This window comes from Pteropus medius, unplaced genomic scaffold (assembly GCF_902729225.1).
Source record: "Pteropus medius unplaced genomic scaffold, Ma_sr-lr_union100, whole genome shotgun sequence".
Lineage (NCBI taxonomy): Eukaryota > Metazoa > Chordata > Mammalia > Chiroptera > Pteropodidae > Pteropus > Pteropus medius.
This window is the reverse complement of record NW_024341894.1, coordinates 1787777-1801134: the sequence shown is the minus strand read 5'-3', so window position 1 is coordinate 1801134 and position 13358 is coordinate 1787777. Positions and strand designations below refer to the sequence as shown.

General features: G+C 35.0%; 1 protein-coding gene across 2 annotated transcripts in view; it reads right to left on the bottom strand.

The window, feature by feature from the left end:
- Positions 1 to 1702: 1702 nt before the first annotated feature.
- The window catches only part of ERP44 (endoplasmic reticulum protein 44), a 69708-nt gene continuing 58052 nt past the window's right edge, over positions 1703 to 13358 (bottom strand). The window contains exons 11-12 of one of the 2 annotated variants that reach the window (XM_039855868.1): positions 6572 to 6674; positions 1703 to 4671 (exon numbers count right to left, since the gene is read on the bottom strand). In XM_039855868.1, coding sequence (XP_039711802.1) covers positions 4570 to 4671; positions 6572 to 6674 — 205 coding nt within the window. In that variant the 3' untranslated portion in view covers positions 1703 to 4569. The remainder of the gene's footprint in view (positions 4672 to 6571; positions 6675 to 13358) is intronic. The other variant, XM_039855879.1, reaches the window with a different exon arrangement.

Genomic DNA, 13358 nt, shown 5'->3' with positions numbered 1-13358 from the left:
TCCATGCCCCTTTGGTTAACTCATAATGTAGCACCTATGATGTTCTATTGTAATCACCTTTTCACCTGTTTTGTCCCTTCACTCAACTTTGAGCCCTGTGATTTAGGGACAGTCTCTTCACTGTTGTATCCTTCCTTAGCTTGGCAACAGTAGGTAATTAATACTTGCTAAATGGTAAATGTATGATGTTTTATGAACTACACAATGTATTTTGTTAACTCACTACAGTCTGTCCCTCAAGGCTAATGACTAAGCTAGGGGTCAGATCTACGTCATGGAAAATGTAACGTTCATGGGTTTCCAGTACTTCTGCAGGATTCTTCATTGCCTAAGAGGGCACTTGAGTGTCATTCTGGTAGTTATTATCTCTGAGTTAGTGTAAGATTTTAATCTATTCTAAAGTAAAATTTAGGACCCCATAGCCAATTAGGATATAGGACTAAAAGTGACTAGACTTCAGGTAATTGGGATTCACAGATAAGTCAGCAGAGTCCATTTGAATTATGATGATGCTTGCTTGTCCATTATTCATTTTTTCATATATTTATTATGTAATTTGGCTTTTTTCCTCATCAATTTTATTGACCACTTATAGTGTTCTAGGTTGCTGAGAATACAAATTTAGCATTCCTGTTTCCAAGGCATTCACATGGTCATAAGGAAAAGGGATACATGTACTTCCAACTTTATATTAGACTGTATACTCTTAAAACACGTAAGGGCTATGGGACCACAGGGGGTGATCATTGTCCTGGGCATTGAAGGATGGATAGAAAGAATTTACTAGGCAAGGTAGGGGAGTGGAGAGGAAAGGGGACATTTTAGGGAAGCAATTTGTAAGCTGCAGTTTTCCTCTTCTAGTGATTCAAAAACCTATTAAGGGCACGCTAGCCCTTCCCCAGCATGTTCTGCAAGAGGGAGCTTTGATACCAACTAAAGGCAAGGGTTGAGTTATCAACATATGGATTTATATAGCTTCCCATTGTGATTCAAGTACAATAATCTAAAAATCTTTAAACTGCAAAAGCTTGTGACTCTGGTCATATGTATTCTGTGTAAAATGTTCACAACATGTTAAGACAAATTAGTAAAAAGTCTCAAATATAGAAATATTTTATAGTTTTATTACTTGGAAATACATACAAAAATTCAAACACAGCTAAAAAACAGTTGCCAAGCAGAGGTCCTATCCAGCCTGTTTTAGTGAACACATAAACCAGTTATAATCAGCATAAAACAATTTAAGTCCTGAAACAACCTATTGTCCTCCTAGTCTTAATTGGGCTTAAAAATTGATTTTTGTTTTATTCTTTATACTTTATCTTTCCCCCAGAGACTAACATTTTAGTTTGGTTCATGGGATTTTCATTTAGAAAAATAGGTAAAGCCATTTACTATAATTATTTTGAAAACTGGAATAGTATTTGTCCCTTTCTAGTCTTCTGTCACCTTACATTCTCCATGGTTTCTCAAAAATTCCTAATGGTTGCTAACAGAGGAAGCATTTGCAACTTCCAGCAGCTCTCTGGAATACTGAAGTCTGGGCCTAAGCCCTGAAATTTAAGGTGGCAAGATTTTTCTTTACTTCTAACTTTTGTAGTTTTGTCAGTCATTTTATTTTTTCCTGCCAGACCATATCGCCTTGTCAGAGAAAAAATAAAAACTCAGTTATTCTGCTTTTCTTGTTACACTCCTTTATCCATTTTTTTTTTTTTTTATACCTCCTTTCTTGGCAACTTTAGCATTTTCTGCAAATTAAGTTCATTCTGAGCTTTAACATTTCGGAGTTATATATTTCACTCTCCTCTTTTTGGCCTTTATCATTACCATTTTTTTCTTCTTTTGTACATGATTTTTGACAACTTGACTTCATTGGAGAGCTTTGAGATATTTTAGATGCCTACTCTCTCTAAATGGTCAGAATTTCATCTAAAGTTTTCATCCTTTTGTGGTCCCCCTCACTACTGGAACAATTTTTGAAAAACTGGAAAATATAGTGAACTGACAAGCAGAAGGGCCTGCTTCTAGTTATAGTTTTGCACTCAAATGTGTTCTTCATTCTGGGACTTATTTCCTCTCTTCACAGCTGAGGAGCCTGATAAAAAGAGTAGACTGAATAAAATGAAACTTCCACCTCTAATATTCTGATTCATGGTTCAGAGAGGAAGAAGTCTAAATTGTGAGTTCTAGGTTTCTGGAAGTGCTCGTTATACTGGTTACAAAGCCCTATGGAATCTACATCTTTGCCATATCTTGTATCTATTCCTGTCTCTGCTGTCACTGTCTTAGTTCTGACCATTCTCTCTTCTCTGCTGGACTCATTTTACTATACCTAGACCTGCCATAGTATTCTTTCTTAAATATGAACATACTTCTCCACTTAAAATCTGGTGATGAGTATCTACTGCCTATAAGATACAGTATCAGACCCCTTCACTTGACATACAAGGCCCTGCAGAATCAGCCCTCATTTCCCTAGCCACAGGCTATCATCGTGCACCAACTCTATAACAAGAACTTATTTTCTGCAGTGTATTTGCTGTTTTTCACTTAAGCTTGTTCATGACTTTTTATAAAATTCCTGATGAGTGCCGAGTCCTTCAGGGATACAAAATTTAAACAAGGTCATTTTTGCATCTCATTCAATAAACATTTGATGATGACTACTACTAGAAATGCTAGACAGTAGAGATACAGATATAAAATTTAGTATCCTTGCCCTTGACGGCTTCAGTCTAAAGAAGACAGTGATAGTGGCACTAAGTCCCAGTATGCATGAATGCTAAATAATGCATCCTCAAATCTACTCACTTTTTTTAAACCACTCAATTATCTTAGATCACATTGAACATGTGCTCCTTGAGGCCTTTCTCATATTAACTACTGTCAAGCCAACACTCTGCAACCCAATACTTGAGTGTTATCTTTCGTTTATTATTTTTTAAGGACAATTACAGGATTATAAATTTATTCCAGTGAACTGCATATGTTACTTTTGGTTTTGTGTACTAGCTTGTTGAATGTGAATTTTCATTCTGACGACCTCAGATTTGGTCTATCCTCTGACCTGAAGACAACTCTGATTTCAAAGTTATTGATTAAAAGCAATGAAGGTTCAACTTTTAGGCAACTGTCCTGCTTTTCTAGTTACTCTGGTAAAATATACTAAACATGCCCCTTATCATCTTATTAACAATATTTATTATTCTGAAAGAAGGATAAGTCATGCATAACTATGGATTATAGGCTGATTTTTAAAAATAACAATCATTAAATATCCATTATAAATATTCACTTTATTTTGAAAGAATTGGAAGATGTTACATATATTACATACTACATATAATGGCACATGTCAGCCTTTTAAGCTTAAAAATAATCTTTCCCCAAACTGGGATTGACTCAGACTCCAAATATAAAATGACTCTTGGCCTATAGCACCAACCCAGGCCCAGAGGAAAGCCAATTTGAACCTGTCTGTCCTCTGGTATTGGGCTTCCTGATATGATACTGAGGGTCCTCTCCCTCTGGTTTTGTTCCCTGGCAGTATTGAGGCCTGGCACAGGGACCCATTTGACTGTACACTGCAGGCCTGGGAAATCAGAGAATCTAGAGTGGGTAGGGTCCTCTGACAAATTTCACAATATAAAGAAATTAAAAACCTTTGTACCTACTGTCTTTGATCTATAAGACTATAACAAGACTACAAGATAGAAGGAGGTTGGAATTAACTGAAATACAATTTGCTGGTTTTTCTCTTAGGAAATTGGAAGTGTCACGATAGGAGGAGCCTTAAAAGTTATCTAGTTCAATACTGGTAACCTGCTCCACTAGTAGTTTCCTTTCCCAGATTTAGGTACAATTCAAAGTTTTAAATGCCATCCATATGCCACTTTGTTAGACGAACACATAGAAATTTAAAAACACCTTTCATTTTCTTTTTCTTAATTCATAAGGACAATTCCTGCCAAATGTTCTGGCTTAAGGCTCTCCTCTTCATAGTATGTTTAAATTACACATTAAGAATCCAAAAAATACCCCTATGGAATTTTCATAAGCAATATCCAACCAGTCAGTAAAACACAGTACACAGTGTGAAAATTTTAATTTATTCCCCTCCCAAGTATCCAGAATATGTACTCCCTTAGCTTTGAGAAATATGATAATGAAAATACCAACAGAATTGATCATATGTAAAGAGAGAAAAGAAAAGCACATAGTACACAGGAAACATCCCTAAGTGCTCCCTAACCTAGTAGTGCAAGTTAATGGTATGTTTATGACAATGTCACTTTCACTTGATTTATAAAAATTTTACAGGACAGATTTAAAGCAAAGATAGGCCTCTGATTTTTATTTTTTTTTAACCCTAGCACATTTTTAAAAAGAGGCTATATTTAAATGACAATGCATTTTGAGTCGGGGGGAGAAAAAAATTAAAAACCCAAAACTTCTTTCAGTTTATTCAAAATAAAAATACACATAGAATTATGAAAATATAGGTTTACTATTTCCACCACGTAAGTTGATGCTGCTGTTTGAAAGGCTTTCGAATTGTTTTTCAAGTTTTTAAAGCTCATCTCGATCCCTCAATAAAGTATACCTATATTCACTAGGTGCTAGTTTCTGGAAGGAGCTCTCAGGTGGACTGCTTGCTACATCTTGGACTTCCTACAAGAGAAAGAATAAAACATTTATATAGCAATATATTATATGGTGTTATTATATTTTAATAGGAGTATTAGATGAATGGTACTTGTCCTATAATTATTTGCTATTTAATAATCAATAAAAGATAGCTGCTATGTACCAAAGGCAAGAGTTAAGTTTGAAATCTTGCTTTCCCCATTTCATATTCCCTTACTCAGATTCTCTAGGGCAGGGCTGCCAGAGCTATTACCTATGGACCTGTTGACAGTTCCTGAGGAGCAGTGGAAGGAAACAAAATACCTGACACCTGGCTGCTTTCCTAGAATATTCTGTAGAGGCAGCACAACCCTTAACTAAGTTGGCCTAAACCCTTCCCTTACAAATGACTGATAAGAGAATAAAAGGCACCTACTCTGTAGCTAGAATTCTTATTTAACAATTACCTCGATGCCAGAAATTAATTGAAATAAGGAGGAAAACAAATACTGCAAGTACTTAAATACTGCAAGAAACTAATTTCTGCTATATTTTACTTGTGCACAGTAGACATATACATAGAACTATAAGAGTGACCTCTAAGAATTTCTAAGGAAAGGCAGTGTAGTGTATCCTTTATCTCTGCACTGTAAATTCTTCAAGAGCAAACATGATTGTCATTGTTTTAATATCCCCTGTAGTTAACACAGGCACATAGTGCATATATTACATCCTATGTATAATAGCACATTCTCATTCTAATGGTAAACAATCTGTCTACAAACTTTCCATATAACTTTATCATGTTCCACTTCCTCAATACAGTTTTTACTTTTTGTTGATATATTTGGTTTAATTTGTTGAAATTATATTACTATAAAACAAACGTGTATTTGGTGCCATTACTACACCAATATGAACAAGTAAAATACAAGGAATTCAACTGTCTAATGGAGAAGTTGAAACAAATCAGCGTAATACAATAATGGTAAGCTACATCTTTTCCTAATCTGATAAAACACTAAGCAGGCCTACTTTTCTGAAGAAAATAATCACCTTTGGGATACTGTTAACAGTTTGTCTGCTTCTATAGTTGCTTAATTATCAAAGAAAAATCTGACCTCAGATTTCAAGGAAAAAGCGTATCATCAGATTCCTAAAGAGAACTCTCAATTTGACTTAAAGTAAAATTCACTTAGTTTTTATTTTTCTTTTACATGTGGAGGTTCTTTAGGCAAAATAAAAGTTCTGGGCATATGAAATAAGAGAGGTATATGTCATATCCCCTCTCAGTATAGTGGTTAAAGACATGATATAAATCGATAATGCATCAAAATATAAGTTTAGAGGTATTTAACAAAGCAGGAACACAGAAATTACTTGTAACAGAAATTAAAAGATAGAGTAAAATTCTCAAGTTAAAAAAAGTATATAAAAAAAATACAAAATGTCAAGCATTCTAAATCTCAAATGGAAAACCTGCATTAAACCATAAGTTTCTGGCATTATGAATATTGGATTGGTGAGAGCTCTTAGGAGGGTTGAGCAAGAATACCAAATCATCATTTTCTTCATAGTGTGGTCAATCTCCCAGCTACAAAGGACAGCTGGAATAATTAATGGAATCCACTGATTTTTCCACTGATCTACCTATTTCCATTTCCTGCCTCCTAGTTCTATTTAAAGCCAACTGTATATAACCCTTTTATAGCCATATTTCACAAAAGGCATACTTAGACCAAAATACTGCAACTTTTCTGAAGGTCTAAAATATTTAAATTAATTTAAAAAGGAACATAATTTGCATACTATCAGAGTTTGTTCAGAATTTCTTTACAGAGACATTCAGGAGCAGAAACTCAAGGCTATGCAAGAGCTTTAGATCCTCTTCAACACCAACTGAAAAAGAAAAAAAGTTCCTGCTGTAGAAAGAGATGAGTCCTACCTGTCCTGGGGCTATATCGGTTGGGTCAGGACCATGATGGAATTCTCTGTGAAGTTTTCCAGAATGTAAGTCAGATACAAACTGCTTGAGTTTCCCAGGAATTCTAAAATCAAAGTTGAATAAAAATTAAGCTTAACTGTTAAAATGGACTTACCTCTATTTTACCAACTTCGCATAAAGAATTAAAGTTTTTTTTACCGAGAATCCCACCATCTCACCATAACTATTATAGGCCAGGTACACGTTGAACATTTTTACACATTTGTAATCATATGTAGATACTCAGTTTTGTGTTCTAATTCGTGCACTTGTTTCACAAAAATTTTTCTATGCTTATTGTTTTAACAGATGCATCAGAATCTATCAAGATGCAGTCATAAAACTTAATCATCCATATTGTTTGGCATTTATATATTTCCCTTAATGTAAGTAACTAAAAAACCTTATATTCTGATCAATCACACTAAAAATAACAGGGCTCAAGGGAAAAATAGTGTTAACCACTTAAAATTATGTAGCATTGTACTCAGAGTACTACCAAGAGCCTAGAACAAAAATACTACCACTGTTAACCTCCACCAGTATTGAGCCTGTTCAGCCAGATGATCCTCTGTAAGGTTAACCTAGAGCTTACATAAATCTTCTTTTGAAATACAGGTCCTTAGGGCATTCATGGCCAATAGAACCAGTTTTATCAAATAATCTAAGGCAGGGTGTAGCGTTTTCATGGTTTTTTCTTAAACACAAGGGGAAATTTTTTTACAATTTATTTAACCACATGGGCCATCTCACTGGATAGCTTAATATTGTGAAAAGCAAAAGCATTTTTCAAGGCCATGAAACTAGTTTTTTTTTTTGAGGTCTTCATCTACTACTAAAGCATTCTTTTTAATGGTGAAAACGCTTTCTTTGATGGCTTCAAAATATTCTTAGGAAAATAACATAAACGAACACAACCCATTTTATATTGATATAATTCTAATACACTGACATAATTCTCATACTAATCAGGGTATAAGCAAATTTGCAGTACAGAGACATCCATCGTAGCAAAATACACCATTATAAAGCAATGCAGATTTATATACAGCAGAGTCTCAAATAACGTTTCATTATAGTGTTCAAAAGAAAAAAAAATCAATTCCCAGCTAGGGCTAGTGTCTGTGTGGATTGGCATGTTCTCCCCATGTCTGCATGGGTTTCTCCAGGGGACTCCAGTTTCCTCCCACATACCAAAAATGTGCAGGTAAGGTGAATTTGTGTGTCTAAATTGTCCCAGTTTGAGTGAGTATGGGTGGCTCTGCGATGGAAGGGTGTCCTGCCTAGGGTTGGGTTCCATCCTGTACCCTGAGCTGCTGAGGTAGGCTCTGGCCTGGACTGGAATAAGCAAGTTGGAAAACCATTATCTTGTTTTTATTAATTATTCTTGTATGTACAGCTCACATTTATTTCAGTGTTTAATATTAGAAGTGTTTTGGGTCTTCATTTAGAAGTTTGGTGACCAGAAAGATGCCATGAGAACTTAATTCATTTATATTTATATATTAGTCTATGGTAAAACTGGATGTTTTAATTAAAGCTGCAGTTTCCAAGAACCTACTGATGATGTCTAAGTGAGAACTTCCTGTATCAGCCTTTTCTTTGTAATTATTTCCTTGAGTTATAGCCAATAAAGCAGGAGTTCTGGGGTTAAAGAATATAAGAACTTTTGACAAAGTGTGGGTAAATTATACCCACAAAATATCAGACAATTTTTGCTGCTACTTGTCTATGTTTATTCTTTGAAATCTTGCCAGAGCCTTTGTCCTTATTATTAAAAGTTGCTTTGCTAATTTGATAAGTAAAAGACATCTGCATTTTAATTTCCATTTCTTCAAAAATTAAGCATTTTTTCCATTGTCTTAATTTATATTTCTGCTTATATGAACTGTCTGGTACTGAGATGGTGATATTTTTTAAATTCACTGTATATATTTAAATAGAAACCTTTTATTTTTCATATCTATTACAGAATTAAAATGCAGATGGACAAACACTTTAATTCCTTAAGTAGAATTGACTGTTTAAATCATTAATTTTGGTAGCAAAGAATGGCTGGCTTGTGTTAATATTACCAGCTTCTTTTTTTATCCTCTCCTGAGGTCCTACAAGTGCTGTTTCTTCCCTTCAATAACTCCCACTGAGATGTACCAACCAATAACTCCACTGTACACCCATTTTGGCTCCCCACTAGCTCCAATGCAACAGAGAACAGCAGGTGCCAAATGCACAGTTTACAAATACAAATGACTGTCAGGTAGCTGTATTGACAGAATGCCTCTGAAAGGTTCTCTGGTGCTGAAGAAATTGCACATGCACCAGAGATAAACACTAAGAGGAGATCAATATAAATTTAATCTGACATCATCTACTGTCACCCACAGCAAAGTGCTAAAATATAACCATTCAATTCAAAGAATTGCAAATGATCTATGTTTAAGATAAAGCCCCTGTTAGTTTATTATAAGGTCCAAAGATGATCACAGCTAATACAGTGTAAACTGCATCTGCTAGTCAAGATATAACTTATAATTAAACCTTAAATGTAAAATATTCATAGAGAACAGTCGAAACAGATTTTCCCTAACTTAAATTTTTCCCTTTCGCAGATGAAAGAATTGTGAGCAAAAGGCAAAGACAGGGAGATAGGATGAATCTGAATTGATGTGGCAGAGAAACAGATTACAAAAAAGAACTCTTATCTAGCTTGTGGTCAGAAAACTATCCATCATTATTAAGTAACAATCAGTGAATCAACAACATATTGTTAGGAAGAGACAACATGGTTACCTGCTGAAAAGGAAAATAAATGGACCCTTGGCATAATAAATTCAATTATATTTTCACACTTTAAGGTATAATTTTTCTAATTAGAACACCTAGGTGTTTCTCTCCCATCCTCCAAAAGCTTTTGTTTACAATTTTACTTTTAGGTGATGCAAAATTTAGACACAGTGAGAAGGTACTCAACATCACTAGGCAATAGAGAAATGCTAATTAAAACCACAATGAGATCCATTCTACACCTTTTACAATGGCTACATTAAAAGAGCTACTCCTTTTACAATGGCTACATTAAAAGAGCTTTGAGAAATGCATACACGGTGAGAAGTAGTTTTACTAGTTTTAAAAATTTACACGCAGAATTCACTTTTTAGGCTTACAGTTCTATGAGTTTTATAACATATGTATATAAGTATCTTGTTACCACCTCCACAAACAGGATACAGAACAATTAATTCCTACATCCTTTTTATTAAGTCAGACCCTCCACTTCCTCCTAGGTCCTGCCAACCAATGATCTGTTCTGTTCCTATAATTTGCCTTTTCCAAAATGTCACATACATGGAATCATACAGTACGTAATCATGAGACTGGCTTCTTTTATTTAGCATGCTGCATTTGAGATTCATCTATTTTGTTGCATGTATAAAAATGTTTGTGTCTTTATTTACTGCTGAATAGTATTCCATTGACTGGATATACCAAATTAGTTTATCCATAATACCCACTGAAGGACATGTAAGTCCTTTCAAGATTTTGGTGATTTTGAACTATGCTACTAGAAACACTTGTGCACAGGTTTATGTGTGAACAGTTTATTTCTCTAGGAAAAATGCTGGGTTAAATGGGAGGTACAAGTTTTACTTTTTAAGAAACTGCCAAATTGTTTTCCAGAGTAACTGTATCATTTTGCAGTCCCACCAGCAATGTAAGAGAGTTTTAGTTGCTCTATATCCTCAAGAACACCTGGTATTATCAGTATTTTAATTTAGCCATTCTATAGAGTACAGAATGAAATCTCATTGTGGTTTTAATTTGCATTTCTCTAATGACTAGTGATGTCGAGCACCTTTTCATGTTCTTATTTGCAATTCATATATCTTCCTTACATCCTAACAGTATCTTTTGCAGAACAAGTTTTTAATTTGATGAAGGCCAGTTTATTAATTTTCTCTTTTATGGATGGTGCTTTTGGTGTTTATCTAAGAACTCTTTGTCTAACTCCAGGTCATGAAGAGTTTCTCCTGCATTTACTTCTAAGAGTTTTATAGTTTTACCTTTCATATTTAGGTCCAGGATCAATTGAGTTAAATTTTTATAGGAGGAATTCCTTTTTTGGTATGAGGATGTTCAGGTGGTCAAGCACCATTTATTGAATTATTTTTACACCTTTAAAAATATCAGTTACTGTATTTGTGTATCTATTTCTAGCCTATTCTGTTCCACAGCTCTGTGTACTTATTTTTTTCACCAGTACTAAACTGTCTTAATTATTTTAGCATTATATTATGTCTTAGTGTCAGGTAGTATGAGTCCTCCAACTTTGTTTCTTTTTCAATACTGTTTTGGTTATCCTAGATTTTACCTTTCCATATAAATTTTAGAATCAGCTTGTCTAAATTTAAAATAAATCTAGCTGAGGATTTTGGTTGAGACTGCATTAAATCTATTGATCAGTTTGGGAAAAATTGACATCTTAACAATATTGAGTCTTCCAATCCATGAACACATTTTCTTCATTCATTTTGGTTTTCTTTGATTTCTTTAATCAGTGTTTTATAGTTCTCAGCATACAGATCCTACACATATTTTGTTAGACTTATACCTAGTTAGCCCCCACCTTTACAAATGATACTTGAACAGTTTGTTGGTTTCTAATTATTCATTGCTAGTGTACAGAAATAAAAGTAATTGTTAAAAAGTTGACTTTAGAGAGAGACATCAGAGACATGACAGAGTGAGAGACATCCGCAGATCTCTCCCCTTGAAACAATAATAAGCTGAACATCTAAAGCCCAACAAAAAACACCCATACTGCACACCAGCACATCTGAGTGTGGGATCTGCACATAAGAGCTACCACAGGTTAGAACCCCGGGTGTCGGGCAGTGGACTGGGGGAAACCAAGAAGCTGCCCTTCGCATCCTGGGCTCCCTGTAGGGGACCGAGGGAGAAGATGCCGCAAGTTCCCTGAACAGCCCTGTATGGGAGAGCTGTGGACTCCACGCAGCTGGCAGCAGTGCCCAGGCATCAGAACAGAACGCAGAGAAGTGGGGACAGCAGAGAAGTGGAGAAGGCAAAGAAACAACAGTTGATTTTTACCAGCCACGGCTGCAAAACCAAGGCTGAGCCACAGCCCCCATCCCCCAACCCAAAGAACCCCTCCTCCCATACCCTCCAAGACTGAACACCATGGAGCCCCAGGGGAATCTGAGCAAAAGCTACTGAAACTGTTGCTAACACTGACAAGGACTGAGAATGAGAGTAGTGAGCATGATTAAACATCTATAAGAAAAAAAAAAGGCATCATTAAGGCTTTATACAAAGTAGGGAACCAAGAGGCTTAGATGCCAGCTACAAGAAACCAAAAGTAAAATGCCTTCCTTGCAATAAGCTAGAGAGACTTTTATATAAGTCTTCTTTCTGGAAAAAAAGTAGAATACACTTCTTTTAATGCCCAGGCAGAGAAATAGTCCATAAAACACCATGAACAACCAAGGTGACAAGGCAGCTCAGAAAGAAAGAGAAAAATCTCCAAAAAATAAGCTTATAGACATAGAAATATGTGACTTAAATGACAGAGAAGGGGAGGATTCAAAGATCCAAATTCGCAAAGGGGAATGGAGATAAGGCACATGCAGAAGAAAATGGACGACTGTATATATATATATATATATATATATATATATATATATATATATATATATAACTATCCTTTCATATTCATAATGGTAACTACACACCAAAGATTCAGAACTGAAGCATATAACATAAAACAATAAGAACCAGACGGAAAAACCACAAAAGCAAACCAAAATAAAGAAAATAGAAACGCAAAGACAAAAAAGCAATGGAAACACCGAGCTACCAGAAAGCAAAAGATAACCTGGCTATAAGAAGACCTCATATTTCAATAATCACCCTAAATGTAAATGGACTGAATTCACCAAAAAAAAAGAAAAAAGGCACAGAGTTGCAGAATAGATCACAAAAACAAAACCCAATCATATGCTGCCTTCAGGAGACACATCTCAGCTCCAAAGACAAGTATAAACTCAGAGTAAAAGGGTGGAAAATGATATTTCAAGCAAATGGCATTCAGAGAAAAGTGGTAGTACTGGTACTAATATTGGACGAAATAGACTTCAAAATAAAAATAGTAAAGAAAGATACTGAGGGACACTTTATAATGATAAAGGGAATCATGCACCAAGAAGACATAACACTTATCAATATCTATGCTCCCACTCAGGGAGCCCTGAAATATATAAAGCAATTACTAACAGAACTAAAAGGAGAAACAGACCAAAACACTATCATAGTAGGGGACTAAATACCATACTGTCGGATATGGACAGATCATCCAAACAGGAAATCAATAAGGAAATAACATCCTTAAATGATACATTAGACCAACTGGACATAATTGAAAAATACAGAGCTTTCTATCCCAAAAGAGCTGCTTATGCATATATATTCTTCTCCAGTGCACGTGGAACATTCTCAAGAATCAACTACATACTGGGACACAGAGATAGCCTCAACAAATGTAAGAGGGTTGAGATCATACCAACCATATTCTCTGATCATAATGCTTTGAAATTAGGAATCAACTACAAAAAGGAAGCAGGAAGAACCACAAATACATGGAGATTAAACAACATACTACTGAAGAATAACTGAGTCAGGGAGAAATAAAAAGAGATCAAGAGATACATAAAAATGAATGATAATAACAGCACAA